This window comes from Podarcis tiliguerta (genome assembly GCF_965153285.1).
Source record: "Podarcis tiliguerta genome assembly, chromosome: 10".
NCBI classification, from domain to species: domain Eukaryota; kingdom Metazoa; phylum Chordata; class Lepidosauria; order Squamata; family Lacertidae; genus Podarcis; species Podarcis tiliguerta.
Window position 1 is genome coordinate 30,564,697 of NC_139543.1, and position 15,873 is coordinate 30,580,569.

Genomic DNA, 15,873 nt, shown 5'->3' on the forward strand with positions numbered 1-15,873 from the left:
AAAGCCAATCCTGATAAGAATCTGGTCCCCAGAGGCAAAATGTTTTCCCCTACCCTGCTTTAACTCCATCCAACTTTCCATTCTGTGCCCTTGCTGTCAATCAGTTTCCCACACACTCTTCTGTCACATGCTCCTTGGGTGCTTTCAGTTGCATTTGAGGCTAGGGCAGTGTATGTTGTGCAATTCAGTTGGTGGAACTGGTGAACTTATGATACTGTTGACCTAGTCTGAAGCATTAGATATGGATATTTCTCTTATGCACACACATCAGTTTTGTTTGCAGAACTCTTGTTATATACTTGTATATATACTTGGTTTTGCAAATCTAATAAGGAAGAACGGAACTTCAACTTTGCATTTGGCTATTTTCAGCTCAATAGGTATATGGGTCCTGATTTAGGAGGTAGTAATGAAGTTTTTTTTCCCCAACCCCCTAATGCCACCCTCAGCTGTTCTGTTGTTGTTGTTGCTGCTGCTGCTAGACTTCCTATTCTTGACTGACTTGAGTGTAGCCTTTTGGTAATGAAAAGTCAAGATGTCTGCTGCAGTGTTCGAAGCTAGGCATTAGACACATTCCACGATAGGGAACGGTATGTTTGTGAGCAATTTCAGAAGTCTTGTCATGATGTATGTGCCTGAGACTTGAACTTAAAATTGCCTCCTGCTGCCCAAGTGAACTGTCACCACTTGCACCACAGCATGGGTCAGCTGACGGGCGCTGTGGGTGCGGGAGTAGAAATGACTCCCCACACCACTCTAGAGTAAAGTCACTGCTGCCTCCTCCATGGGCTGCATCTACCCTTCCTGGCTTGCTGTTGCTGGGCTTCCTCCTCTCCTCTGTCTGCTGCAGTGAGAAAGAGTGAGCAAGCAATCAAGGGCGGGCAGGACTTTGGGGAAACTTTTCCCTCAGTATCTACTGAAAAAGGACCTGCATGCTTTCTCTCTCTGCTGGCTTCACAGTTTCTCCACATTGTGATTTTTGCATAGCACAAATACACGTCATTGATTCGCGATATATTGCCAGGTCAAAAATTATGAAACCAATATCATGACATGGACTCCCAATTGGTTTTGGACAATATATTGACAATATATAGCCCCTTCTTTTCTCGCCTCCCCAACTCCTGTAGGATCCTTCCCATTAGCTTTCAAATTTAGGCTATTATTGTGGTGACCTATCCCCCCCCCCCGGCCCTCTTTTTGGACTTTTCTGCACCCTAAACCTGACCAGCTGCTTTAGTGGAGGAAGCCATGTGAAGCATTCTGAATTCTTTGCCATTTCACTCAAACATTCTGAGGAATGGCTTGCTCCTATATGTTAATTGTCTGTACGTTAACATCACCTTTAGAGGCCTGTCAGTGTGTCCTTTACTTTGGTGTTTTCTCTCGTGGCAACTGGGTATACGACTTTTTTGGGGGGGGTCCAGGGGGGTCCAGGGTATCCCATCTTTAGAATTCCCCCCTCAGAAAGATCTGTCTGGCACCATTCCTCTTAACATCTCTTAGCACTGCGTTAAAATGATTTTCTTTACAGATGCTATGCCTCTGTTTTTATGGTGCTGCTTTTATTGATACTAGTTTTTTCCTGGAAAGAAATTTTCCAGGTAAAATCAGTATTTGTAACATTTTATTTTAATAGTAAGACATGATCCCAGACATGTAAGGTTACACAAAAAGGGTATAACAACTGCCACTGACTTTATAGTTGTATCAGGACACTGTGCTAGATATATTACCTGCAGTGGATAAGTGACTACGATATTTGCTAAACTTCTTCCAACATACTTTTCAGACCGCCTATCACATAGAAAAAGTGTTACTGTTTTCAAACAAGCTATCTGTACTTTTCGTTTGTTTGAAGTTTTAGTGCAATAGTATGAACACTCTGTATTCTGTGCTAATAGAAGATAAAATTGATAAGCCAAACTTGTGCCATATGCAGCTCAGTGTAACAGATTCTTTTTTTTCTTGTAGGTATTAAGGCGGTGACTCAACACTTGCACCATGCGTGAATATAAACTAGTGGTTCTTGGTTCAGGAGGTGTTGGAAAGTCTGCATTGGTGAGTGATACTTTTTGGCCTCTTATGACTATGTCTAAGCATATAAAACTTGTATATTTCATCTGAAACTCCCAGTAAGATGTGTCTGGATGTTTCAGGTGACTTCTGTGTACTGTGATGTGCCCGAGTCCAGTTTTGTTATGTGTGAAGCATGTGTTTAGTATTAAGTCATAAGATTCCAGATCCTGGCAAGCAATCCAAGAAAAGCACAGTTTTCGTGCTGTAAGCATCAGTCTCTCTATTAAGCATTCTAAGCAACCAATACGTTAATAGGCAGCTGGAAAGCATTTCAGGTCTGTAATATGAACATAAGCACATATACCGGTATATATGTGTGCATATACATATGTTCTGTACCAATTTTATTTATCTATTTTTAACCTACCTATAGTTCAGTTAGTACAGTCAATGGAGTGCCCTATTTTTTGTGTTTATTGAGGGTTGGAAAGCTGTTCATTTTGCTTTAAAAAAAAAATTAATGCTACAGTAAAAATTGTCAATGTTGGGAAGCTGGAATTGGAAGTAGAAGTGGTTGTTGCAGAAACAAACAAAATGTTCATTTATTTTTGAATCTCTGTTGAACAATATTTGAAAAATAGGTCAATGGTTAGCTTCCAATAAATTATACTAATGCTTAAACATGAATTCCAAAAGGTAACAGGTAAAATGTTTTAATAGATAATATCTATCTGTAGCACCTTATTTGGGCCTAAAATTTGGCTTCATTTTTAAAAACCTTAGTCATTTGAGTTACTTCAGTCATTTATAAAAGGTAATACAACTTATTGTTACTTCATCATGACAAGAATTTGTATAACCTTAAAAAAAAAAGGAAAAAAGACTCCAAACTACCTCTGTCACCAATAAAGAGATTTTATTAAGGGTGTGAGATAATCTGCCCCAATCCATTCTGAATTTTTACTGTCTAAAATTAGGCTGGAAAAAACTTCAAAAATTGGGAAACACTGAGGAAGTCACTCAAAATCTGGTGACCTTTTGAATGTGTCTCAGCATGGGGTTTGGATATTCAGAGCAAACACTGTTTAATGGTAAATGTCAGTCAGAGAAACCCTATGCTAGTCTTTATTCTGTTTTTTTGTAGGAAAGCAGTGTGTGGAGGGTGATATCCAAAATTGCATGAGCACATTTTCAATTCTTCCCCTTCCCTTTGCACTCATCCTTAACTCCAGAAGGTCTTCCAACTCTTTAGAGAAGATCTGGGGGACTACAGAGCCAGAGGAGAAGAATGGGAAGTCCCATTGCACTTTCAGTATATAAAAGCCTCATGCCATCAGATACATATGCAGAGAGAGCGCAGGTGTCACTCAGATGCAATAAGATTAAGCGCAGCCCCCTTGAAGGCTTCCTGTCTTCAATATGTGGTAGTAAAGAAAAAGAGAGACACTGATTTAAGCACCTTATAAGGGGTAAACAGACAAGACACCGTGGCATTGTCTGAATCAATTAATAGTGGCTGATGTAATTTATTTTACAACTGAGTTTCGTAGCACCTTCATTGCTCAAGGCTGAACAGTTTTTCTCTGAAGCAGAGTTCAAAACTAATGCTGGCTCTTAAGCTTTCAATTGACATGTCAGTGTTCTGAAGAAACTTAATATAAATATAGGCAGCAAGCTAGAAACAACTTGTGCTTTCTATGTGTGTAATGAACTGTTTGCAGTTTAAATGTTCCTTTTAATAGGAATATTTATAAAAATTGCTTTAAAAAGGTATTTATATATAAAATGCTGTTTTTGTTGTAGACTGTACAGTTTGTTCAAGGAATATTTGTTGAAAAGTATGATCCTACGATAGAAGACTCCTACCGAAAGGTATGCACATTATTTTAAGTTGTAGTATACCTTTAAGTGAATAGCATATTTTGTGTTATTGAAAACAGTAGCCTACAACCTAAATGTACTTGGCTGAGACAAGCTGGGGATGTTGTTTCACAACAGTGAAAGTTACCTGCTTTGTTTTTCGATGTGTCTAAGTTACAACCCAACCCAACTTGAGAAGGCTACAGGCATTTCTAGCCTGATTGGAATAGGTCCTTTTCGAGATGGAAAGAAGCTTGACCTAGCTTCTAGCAGTCAAAAAATAAAAGTAAGGCAGCTTGGTTAGCTTGTGTCATGAAGGCTACTGGGCTCTGTTTTGAGCACTAAGCACTTTTGAACAAAGCAACTGTCCACAACTTACCATACCATAGTGACAAAAAAACAACTACCAACTTTCCGTGAATGATCTGGAAGAACCCAGTGATGTTTCATGAAGCTAAGTGAGGGTGGACCAGTTCACTGCCTGAATGGGAGAGGCCAGGAAGTGCTCTGAGTTTTCCAAAAGGAAAAATGTGGTGGTTTGTAATTAAAACATAAGAATAAACCATATAGACACAATTATAGCAGTATGAACTAAAATGAGTCACTATGGTCAAGAGGAACATTGTGTTAATGGCAAACAATAGATGTCTTGAGCTCTAAAAGGCATGCACTTAACCTGCATTGTAGCACATTACTTGAGCATTTTCCAACCTGGTGTCCTCCAACTGTTTTGGAATAAAACTCCCATAACCCCTAACCATTGGATATTCTGACTGGGGTTGTTGGGAGTGGTGGACTGGGGTATTTGGTATTAGGAAAAATGGGCTTTCCCCCCCAAAATGTCCTTAAATGGTAACAAACACTTTCTCACTGTCATCTTGTTCTTCTTCTGCTTTCACCTTCCCCTCTGCTCAAATTTAGTGTGCAGTTCTTGCTACAAAATAAACCCCGACCCAAGCAAAATTAACATATCTATTTTGCTATTTTATTATAAACTCTCAAACTCTCTTTCAGCCTGCCAACTGCTTTGACTATGGTAAGGGAAATAATCTTGTGCATTGTGGGTATAACTTGTAAAGGCAAGTTAATGAGTATTTGAAGTCTTGCTGTTTATACTTCAGTACAAAATTGTGTCTTCTTCTTTTTTGACAGCAAGTTGAAGTAGATGCACAACAATGTATGCTTGAAATCTTAGACACAGCAGGAACGGTATGTAAAAATAAGACTAAGTGTAAAACTACTATAGGTCAACTTTTACAAATGAAATTGTTTACAGAGCAATAGATTGAGCTACAGAACAAGCCATTCCAGTTAATTTCTGTAAACATGCATAAGACTATTAGTATATGATTGTTTTCATTTTTGTTTATTTAAGAGTGTATATGTTATCCATGAATTAAAAAAAAAAAGAGCTACAGAACAAACTAAGTTTTTATCAGTGTCTCTTGACAACGGTCAGCATGTCACTGTCATTCTTTGCTAAGTTACAAATAAATTGTTCTTCTTCCCCAACCTGTTTGACAAAACTATACAAGTGACATTATTGATAAGTAGAAGGGGTAATATCAGTGGAGGAGGAGGAGGAGATGAGCATTGAATTCTAAAATGATAGAGGGTTAGTTTTCTGTACATGTTTGAAAGGTATTAAATGCTCACAATCACTTCAGCATCTGTGATGTTCAGCATCTGTTTAAAAATTGTTTTCCAGCAGGCACACTAAGCTTGTGGTAGGGTATGAAGCTTGTACATGTAGAGCAACTGATCTGCATACGCAAACCTGTACTAATTATATCTTGCGTATAAGGAGAAACAGTACACCAATCTTTGGATCCATCCTGTGACTCCCTCCCAAAACACACACACACAAAAAAACATGTCTGCACTATAGTCCTGCAGAAGGTGCAGCTTTATTTTCAGTCCCTTGCCTATGCCTTTTATAGTGCAGCTCTTTGCTGAGTTGGTATTTTTCACTCAGCTTTCCACCACCTTCCCAATATCATTCATAGATAGTCTGTCAGTTCTGACACCACATATGAAGCAGTGCTGTGGGTTTCCCAGAAAATTTTCTGCTGTCCTAAATCAATCAAAACCAGAGTTACCATATCTATTTGTCTTACATTGTTATGTTTCCTGAGGGGTGTCATATATTACATTCTGTATAAAAATCTCAAAGTGTTTGCGGTAGCCCAAAGTAGTTCAGTGAAAATATTTGACTAAGGGGGGAAAGCAAGAAGGTGTATTTCGTGTAATTTAATTCTTATGCAAGCAAATACCAATTGTAATTCAGACCTACTTTTCCCCTTCTCTTTCCCCAAACCCATATCTCTTTGTGGTATGCCTTTTGAGATTGTAAGCCCAAGCACAGGGGCTTAATTCTGATATTTGTTAGTCGGTCTGGTCTGTGAACTTCTTTTCAGCTGAAGAGCAGGACAGAAATGCTGTAAATAAATTCAAAAATGTACCTGGGGTTTTTAAAATACTAAATAATATCTCCTCTCCCCCCCCCCCCTTACATTATTTAAAGGGGAGAAAGGAAGGCACTGAAACAATAAATCATTGAGGAGGTATCCTGCCAAGAATGGCTAACTTGTCTATTGAGTCCAATGGGTCTACACTGAGTTTGACTTAGCCATGTACCACCCACCAATTTAAACATGCCTAAAGAGCAGTGCACATGAATATTTGCTCTCTAGTCACCGCAAAGTTAAATACAACTTTGATTATATATTTGATTTTGTTCTGTATCCATTCTGACTACCCAACTTTACTAACGTTGGATCCCTTCATTATACCACTAATTTTTAGGAGGAAAAGGCTGTTCTAAAAACTGAAAATCAGGGTTGACTACCTGTCAGTCACCTGGTGTCAAAAACCATACAGGAAAAGGCTCAGTGCTTTACAAGCCCTGATATGGTACTTGCAAAGAACAGTGCACAGGGCTTTGCAAACTATGACGAACAGCAAAACTGGGTATATTACACAGATATACAAGCCCTGAAGATAAGCTGATAAAGTAATCAGCTTTACAAGTGCCACTGATCAGCTGCAAAGCCCCTTTTGGCGCAGCTGAGTGTTTACCTGCCCCAGACCTGATGTCATATATGATGATAGGTGTAGGGCAGGTGTGTGCCTCACAAGCCAAATGGGGAGACCCAGTCCTAATTAGGTCCATGGGATGGAGGTTCCCCACTGCTGGTATAGAACAAGATGCTGCCTGAAAAGAGCGGGAAAAGATGGAAAAAATTGTTAACTGATTAAAGATAGCTGGAACTCTGAAGTTTCACTACTAATTTACAGTGTGTCCATCTGCTTGTTAGACTGATGCCTTTTCCCCCTGTAAATCTGTAATTCTTGACACAATGCTTCCAGCTTATTTTGAGTGTCAACTGATTACTTTACATGTCCAGAAAGTCAGCCAGCTCCTGTTTAGAAAAAACGGGATAGGAAAAGTAAATTCATGCTTTGGGGGGGGGGGGGAATTGCTGTGTGATCAGTCCTCATAAGTCAGGCTGCATTTGTCAGATAACTGTTCTGAGTTCTCCATTTCTGTCATTGTGTTTTACAGGAACAGTTTACAGCCATGAGAGACCTCTACATGAAAAATGGTCAAGGGTTTGCTTTAGTATATTCCATCACAGCACAGTCCACATTTAATGATTTGCAGGATCTAAGAGAACAGATTCTTCGAGTCAAAGACACTGATGATGTAAGCAGTCTTCCTAAGCATTGTTTGCAAATGGCCAGTGGAGGTTCTCTTTAGAAGCACAGCTTATGGCTCTTCTATAGCCAGTGTTCTACAATAAGGATATGATCTGATGTATGCATAGTAACTTGCCTTGGGTGAAAATGGGATTCCTGTTGTCTCTTTCCTTGATATGTGGCCACTCAACAGAAGATCTGCTGCTACTTTTATGACTATTGTATAAAAATGTAATTGAACTAGCACAAATTCACTATCAAACTTTAAAGACAGAATAAGCAAGAATCATAAATATAAAAGATATTCTTTAAGTGGGACTTTATTATTTAAAATGGGACTTTGGAAGATAAACTATGCACACAGGGCAAGACTATCAGGATTCATACTGCGTTTCAAAACGTAAACAATGCTTGGATATTCAGTTCCTTGATTAAGTAGAGACGTGTGTGCAGCTGGCCATTTTAAAACATTACAAAACAATGAGTACTGTCTGTGATGTTAATTTGGAGCCAGAAGGAAGAGCACTGCTGGTTGGATTCAAAAGAAGCTGGTGCTTTGCTTTACTGCATTACTATATTGTGCCATATTGCTCCGTCTCAGATTCCAATTATCTCATTAGAATAAGTTGCTCTTTTAGGTTCAGAAAGTGGTGAATCATACAAAGGCAGTGGATTATTTTACAAGATAATATAACAGCCCTAAATGTTATGTTAAAATGTAATGTAGATTCAAGTACAGAACTGCAGTGCTGTATAACTTGGATTTGAGAACTCCAAATCTAAGCTACTAGTGGCTTCATTCTCAAATGTTGATGTCTTAAAATTACTTTAATGATATGATGCATTTTAAATGCATTACCTCTAGTTTGATTGTGTAAGAATCCAGTTTTCAATTAAGACTTCAGATATAACTTTCAGAGTGACTGATTAGTATCGGAAATTATTTAACTTTTCACAGTAGTAGTTATTTAATTTACATTTTAAATCTTTACTTAATGTTTATCATTTTAGGTACCAATGATTCTGGTTGGCAACAAGTGCGATTTGGAAGATGAAAGAGTTGTGGGAAAGGAACAAGGACAGAATTTAGCAAGGCAATGGAATAACTGTGCATTCTTAGAGTCTTCTGCAAAATCAAAAATAAATGTTAATGAGGTAAATAAATAATTTTACACATTTAATTTTACTTTGTTTATCCCAAACCCACACCGCCACTATTATCAGCTTTTGTGAGTTTTTAATCACCTTCATTATTCTAGTGTAAAATTAGATGTAAATTTGTACCTAATTCCTATTGAAATCAGTGGGAAATGTCATCCGTTGGTGACATATCCTGTTAATTTCAACAAATTGCAGGTCTGGCAAACCTGTCGAAGATGTTATGAATTCTACCTCTGTCTTAACTCAGTGCTAAGGCAGAATTATGATCTCTGCTTCTGGAAAAGTCCAGCAGAAAGGGGAAGAGATCACTGCTCCAAAAAGGGGAGATACCCTTTTTTGTTCGTGGCATAAAGTAGGGAGAGAATTGTCACCCCTGGAAAATGATTAACTAATGGCATGAGGTTTCATAGGCAACAGTCCACTTCATGAGAATGAGGGAGACTAGTTGGTCTAAACAGCAATGGGTATTGTACCTCCTTAAAGACTAACAGATTTGTTGGTCTTCAAGGTGCCACAAGAGGTAGCCCATGGGTAGCCAACATGATGCCTTCTAGGTGTTGTCGACAACTCCCATCAGTTGTAATGGTTTGGAATTTGAAGGGCATCATGTTGGCTACCCAATTTAGCCTATTAGAGCAAAAACAATATGGCTATCCTTCTAGAAATAGACAATCTAATTCACCATGGCATTGTCTTCTGTTAAAGCCAAAACAACTGCTCCTTTGAAGTTTGAATGCTTCTAAATGTTAGAAATTAATAATCCTGTTTTGAAAACTTGTACAGTGGTACCTCGGGTTAAGAACTTAATTCGTTCTGGAGGTCTGTTCTTAACCTGAAACTGTTCTTAACCTAAAGCACCACTTTAGCTAATGGGGCCTCCCGCTGCCGCTGGAGCACAATTTCTGTTCTCATCCTGAAGCAAAGTTCTTAACCCGAGGTAATATTTCTGGGTTAGCGGAGTCTGTAACCTGAAGCGTATGTAACCCGAGGTACCACTGTATAAATGATGTGAACAGATTGGATGTCTCTTTGTTGGCTTCTCTGATGTAAAGATACACAGCTGCAGAAGACATCATTGGTGATGGGACTGTTCTAGTTATTCCTAAAACTTAAAATGGCAATCTTGGACTGCATTTGGGGGACATGCACATTACAACTGACAACACATTTGATCTTTTCCCCCCATGGAATTTCTTTCTTTGAAACTGGTCAGAATGCCTTAAACCTCCAACAGCTTTTTTAAAAAAGCATGAGCTCTTTAAGAGCAATTATCAGTTATGGGTTATATGCAGTATTTCCCCGTGTTTCCCAGGGAACTCCTGAATTGTGCATAAAAACTATTCAAGCAAAAATTGAGCAGGTCTATGGAAGTAGGGGCAGAAAGAATTTTTGAAACAACTTTTGTGTGGGGAAACTAGCTTTTCAGGATGACATTTACTCTAAAACATAGTCAGCTATTAAATGAATAGCTTCATTTTATGTGCACATAGTCTAGAATTTATATGAAACTGTAAGGCTTTAAAACATTTTATCTTACGAAAGACCTATTCACATTATTTGACCCTTAGAACTGGATCAGGATCTCCTACTTTTTTTCCTGAATGCAATGTTTGTTCACCTGTCAATTACATGATGTCACTATCGCCATTGTGTTTCCTTTTGTCTCTGCAACTTATCAGTGATTTCAAACTTTACTTCCTTTGCTTGAGTGGTTTGATTTCAAACTATGCAAGCAATGGATGCATTTCTCTGGTGGACTTGGTTTAAGTGGGGCTTTGATCAGCATTGCTTGCCAAAGAACAATTGAGAGCACACTTAAGGCTCCTGGTTTTCCCTTTGAAACTGTCTTTACCTGCCTCATATGGGCCAGACGTTCGCTACTGCTGATGTACAAAACAAAATATGTATAAAATATTTGCGGGATTCTTTTGCTTAACATAGGAGGAAATTAGTCCCCAAATATTCATGCTGAATTGTATGTAAAGTAAAGCTTCCTTAAAACCCAAGCTTATTGTGTGCATTTCTTGGAAATAAGGGGTCTTCAGTGGTGCTACTCCCTATAAAGTGTTTAGGATTGCAATCTCAGTCTTGTCTGTCAACCTCCTTGAAAAGAATCAGGGTCTTATTTGCATGATTTGCATTTCTGGGAAAAAAAAACCTGGGAAAAGTTGCAGTTGTCAATTTTAAGAACTCTGGAAGGCAGAATATAAGCGCTACACATCAGAATTTCGTTTGTGGCCGCAGATATCTGCAGTGGTATTTAAATGTCATGTTTAAAAGCTATGAAGCCTGAAAATGATCCCACTTGAGAAACACTGAATATATGAAGCAAACTTTGTGTTCACAGATCTTCTACGACCTTGTGCGACAAATTAACAGAAAAACTCCAGTACCTGGGAAAGCACGCAAAAAGTCATCTTGTCAGCTACTTTAATATATGTGTGTACTGTAGCACTGAGCCAGGTAAGTGTAAGCAAAGTCTTGCCACACTGAAAGCCACAACAAATAGTGCTGTATTTTTAAATGATTGATTTATTCGCCTTCGCCGTGCTGAGATGCTTTTGATCATTTCAATCTGGTTTTAAATTATAACACTATATCTGCATCCATGTGCACTTGAATATGCATGAAGGATTGCCAGCTCTTTATAGGATGGGTCAAAAATTCAAAGTTAATGGCTTGGGATTCAGATATAGCCTTGTGCAAGTAAAAGGTACTTCTGCCAATGTTGTGGGGGATCTGACTTTTTTTGCCAGTTGCTTCTTGCTGCAACCTCCTGTGACACTTCTCTCAGACCTCAGGAGCAGTTTTTCAGGGGCTGCAGTAGGAAAGAGGTGGAAAAATCCTGTTCTGAGAGCAGAATTTCACTTGGGGGTAGTTGGAATTGAACCCTCTCTTGAAATGGGAAACAAATTTTAACGCAACTGAAACATTTAATGTAGGATACATCTTTTTTCAATATAGTGATTCTCTTTCATTGCTTAAATACCATCTGAGTATTAATCTCTGTTTCTCTTTTATGTTCCAGGTCTGAAGAACTGTTGCTGACTACAACAGTGCCAGCATTCCAACTTTATTAAACCTACCAACAACTTAAAATGGACTTTCCTGTGGTGGTACCCTTTGTGAAATGGATGACAGCTACTACATCAGTTTGCACATTCTAATCACTTTCCAGTGTCACGAGAGATTTTTACTTATAAATAATCTAAATGTATGCAACTGGTAAAACCAGAGCCTACATCCAGTATTACTGATAAGAGACATTGTTCATCCACCAATGTTGTACATGTATGAAAACTGTACTGTATACTGCAACAAACCCCATACTTCCTATTGGAGAGTACAATAATGTAAATCCGAAAAGCACCACTATTTTAGCGTAATAAAAGAAAGTCCAAAGAGCTCCTATATAGACTACTCCAGATAACTTTGCTTCATCGGTATTTGTAGCTTATTGTAACTTTTTTAAAAGAAAAATACAGGATCACCATTGTATTGTACAAAAGCGCTTTGATTAACTCAACAGCTATATAGTTTTTTAATTTTAGGATAAAAAACCTGTGGAGACAGTGATCTAGTCTTTAAAATGAGTCCTTTCAGTATAATGTCTGTCTAAAGACATTGCCTTTAATATCTGTTGGGAAGGAAATGTCCAGATTTTTCAACCTTTTATTGTATGTTTCCTTTTCCTTGTTTACATAGGGAACAATGTTTATAGTTGTGTGTACAGTGGGGGTCTACAACAAGAAGTGTATATTTTAAAACAATTTTTTAATGATTTAACAATTTTTTGTAAATCATTTTGGCTTCTGCAGCTGTAGATTCTCACTGTGAATTCCCTTGCTTGCTCATGCATAAGTGTATTTGCAATACCAAATATACAGGTTTAGTACTTTTGCCTGTTAGTGATTGTTTTACATGTGTAACGTTTTGGTTGAGATGTTAAATGGTGGACGAGTACTGTGGATGTGAATGTGGGAAGTAATTTTAATCATGTGTAATTGGTCCCAGGGCCTAAGTTGCAGTAATTACCTTTTTGCAGATTTATTTAACAATGCCTTGTTGCTTTGTATGCATTAACGTTTGGGTGTAAAGATTGCGTGTAAAATCCAACAGGGAGCCACAGTATTTAAATTGACCAACCTAATGTTACAACTGCTTTGAGGTGGCCAAATGTAAACTAAAAGCCTTAATTAAAAGTGGTGCAATTTTGTATGACTTAGCATCAGTAGTTCAATAAATTTGGATTGCCATGCAAGGGCTTGCATTACAACTACCTGTAATTGAATGTTTTGTGTAATGTTTCAGTGAGATCAGTAATGTGTTAAAATGTGTGTTTGGCAATTAGAATTTGAAACCCCAAGGAATCATTGCTTGTCCATCCTATACAAGTCAGACTACTTACACATTCTCCTAAATAATCATGGATGTGCTCTGACCACTAATGTTGCCATAATTTACTGGTTTCAGTGGAAACATTCCAGAGTTAGGTCAGCCTCCGTTGCTGAGTATCTTTGCTAAGAAATGTGATAGAAGGAAAAAGAGAGTGGGGTTATTTTTACCAACCTTCTTTGTCCCAAGAGGGTACTGGTATATGCTAAACCTAGAACTATGTTAAGTTTACAAATACTTTGAGGCCTGAAAGACATCAGATGCCCAAATGGAGTAGTCTTACAAGCTGCTTGTTTCTAGATAATTCAAAACTATTATTGGCTATGCATAAAGAATCCTATGTAGTCTGCTTGTTCTCAAGTAAAAAAATGCCAGGTTAATTGAGCCACAAATTCATGGAAGCGTGGGGTATCTGAAATGTACAGGCAAGGTTCCCCAGATGCTTGCTGTTGTTCGCAAAAATATGGACAGCGCAAGTTGACCAACTATGAGTTGGGTATTCGTTTATCTTGGCTACTGAAGTCCAGTCACAAGAACCTGAAGTTACTGGGGCAGGAACTGTATTTTAGAATGCTGAATCACAGTACAGTATTGGGATTTTTCTAATCCTAGCTAAAGAAACCAGCTGCATTCAGGTGACTTGGCAAAAGGTTCAGTTTTTTATAAAGCCTTTCATTTTTTGATAAACTGTGAAGCAGATAGCACAGGCAATAGTTGATACTATGGCCTGGGTTACTGCTTGGTTGGTAGTTTCTTGCAACCTTGTCTGCCTTTGAGAACTGAATCTTAACTATACTGAAAAATGCTCATTAACATCCTTGGGTTGGAAAGAAGTCTGTTTCACTGGTAAGATCTGGCACTCTGTTCGTGGGTGAGTATAACTTGTGTGTGCTGCTGTACTTATTGGTAGTCTGGACAGGCAGGACTACTATACAAAGCAGCCTTGTACATAGCCCTGTGTGGGAGAAATCTCTTGCCAGTTCTAGTCCTCCCATGCTCCAAATAGGGCTTTTGCAGAGCTCTGCCAATTTTGAAGCAGCTGGGCTTTTTTCTCACCATCACTGGATTTTAGGTAGAAAAGGAGCCAGCAGAGAAACGTAGCTGGTTAACTGCATTCATATGAGAAAGGATGACTACACCAAAATGCATTAGTCTTGGTTCTGCAGCTACAGCATTTCCTAAGAGATTGTGCATGACTTTTCTGTACAGTATAAAATATAGTGCCAAACAATCGTATATACTATGCTTTTTGTCACAGTTTTTGGATAAGATTGTTTTATTCATATCTCATCCTTTATTTCCTCACAGCTGTTCATTTGCAGAACACTACAGGCTGTAACATTAAGCAACCCTAAACGTGTATGTGCATGTACCTTAAAGTTGCAGGAAAGATTCATACAGCCTTCCTGCAGCTTAAGATACAGTATGTATTCCTGGCCCAAAAAAGTTCCTCCTGGGTTTTCAAATGTGAGTCTTTAGTGGGAACCAAACTCATAACTCACCATGGTGGTGGTGTTTTTTTTAAAAAAAAATAAACACCAAACTGCCTGTGTCTTTTTAAATAACTGGCTGTGTTTTGATAATTGCAGTTAATCGTAACCCTCCCCTCAAATTCATTGCTCACTTTTTTAAAAGGCTAGTATTTCGCGGTTAATACATACTGTGTAACATCACTTTTCAAACTCCGTATAGTTCTGTATTTCTTCTGCTTATTCTAGTTCACAGGATTAGGTTTTTGGCAAAGTAGTACTAGCTACTTGTCTTTCATGTTAGTGTACTTTCTGTCTCCCTTGGCACAGCAAATCTGACGCAAACATCTCCAAGAAGAATGCAATAGGAGAAACTTGTTCTCAAAAGTGCCAGCATAAGAGGTTTTATTACAGCTCAAGGCATTTCGGAATTCATGTTCCTTCAGGAGCAATCTTAAACTTTCACAATACAAATACTTCCTATCTGTCACCATGGTCTTCCTCATAGTGCCAGATAGGTAGCAATATTTGTGGCAAGCTGCTTCAGCTGCCTAATGTTCACATTCTGTAGAATATTGCTTCTTGAGTAAAAGCTGACTTCCAAAACTAGTAAGTCCATGCTTTGTGGGGAAGAGTTTCTCCTTTTGTATTATTACTGGCTTCTGTGCCTAGTTTGTTTCTAACTCATCCATGCTCAGTGGATCTGCAGTTCAACATCTGTGTTAGGATTATCACTGTCAGGGTATCTTAAAGGACATTTGTACTGATGCAGAGTGGGGAGCTCGCATTGGCAGAAGCAGCCCTGTCTCTGGTTGTGTCTCCTTGTCAAGGCAGAAGCTTTCAATGTGAAGCAACCTCTATCTCCTAGCATTTCCACTTGCCAGGTTGTCTTTTCTGTCTGGGTTGTGTGTGTTGGATTTGTATTGAAAGAACAATTCCATGGCTTCATGTATGAATGACCAGCCCTACTGCTACACTAGCAACTGTTAACATGCATTTTAGTGTAAACCCATTAGCTAGCCCGCCCTACTCTCCCTGTGACATGTCTTCCCAGTTCTTGCTCTGTAAGAGAACTGTTTAATCTCTTGCCAATTTAATTGTAATGGGTGGATATTTGGGATGCTTTACCTGTAAACCTAATTTCAATGCTAATAAAGGAAATTGATTTTTCTTTGACACCGCGTTTTTGTTCAGAATAGAGAGGGGAGCTTAGCAAAGCTAAGCAGATCTAAACCAAATGTACTAGAAGACAGAACTCCTTCCATGCTTT

At 38.4% G+C, this 15,873-nt stretch overlaps 1 protein-coding gene across 7 annotated transcripts in view; it reads left to right on the forward strand.

Moving 5' to 3' along the window:
• The window catches only part of RAP1B (RAP1B, member of RAS oncogene family), a 27,575-nt gene extending 11,796 nt beyond the window's left edge, over nt 1-15,779 (forward strand). For all 7 annotated transcript variants that reach the window (XM_083400116.1, XM_083400117.1, XM_083400112.1 and 4 more), the window contains exons 2-8: nt 1,975-2,061; nt 3,823-3,891; nt 5,032-5,088; nt 7,445-7,585; nt 8,590-8,733; nt 11,087-11,202; nt 11,768-15,779. In XM_083400116.1, coding sequence (XP_083256242.1) covers nt 2,005-2,061; nt 3,823-3,891; nt 5,032-5,088; nt 7,445-7,585; nt 8,590-8,733; nt 11,087-11,173 — 555 coding nt within the window. In that variant the 5' untranslated portion in view covers nt 1,975-2,004 and the 3' untranslated portion in view covers nt 11,174-11,202; nt 11,768-15,779. The remainder of the gene's footprint in view (nt 1-1,974; nt 2,062-3,822; nt 3,892-5,031; nt 5,089-7,444; nt 7,586-8,589; nt 8,734-11,086; nt 11,203-11,767) is intronic.
• Nucleotides 15,780-15,873: the final 94 nt, after the last annotated feature.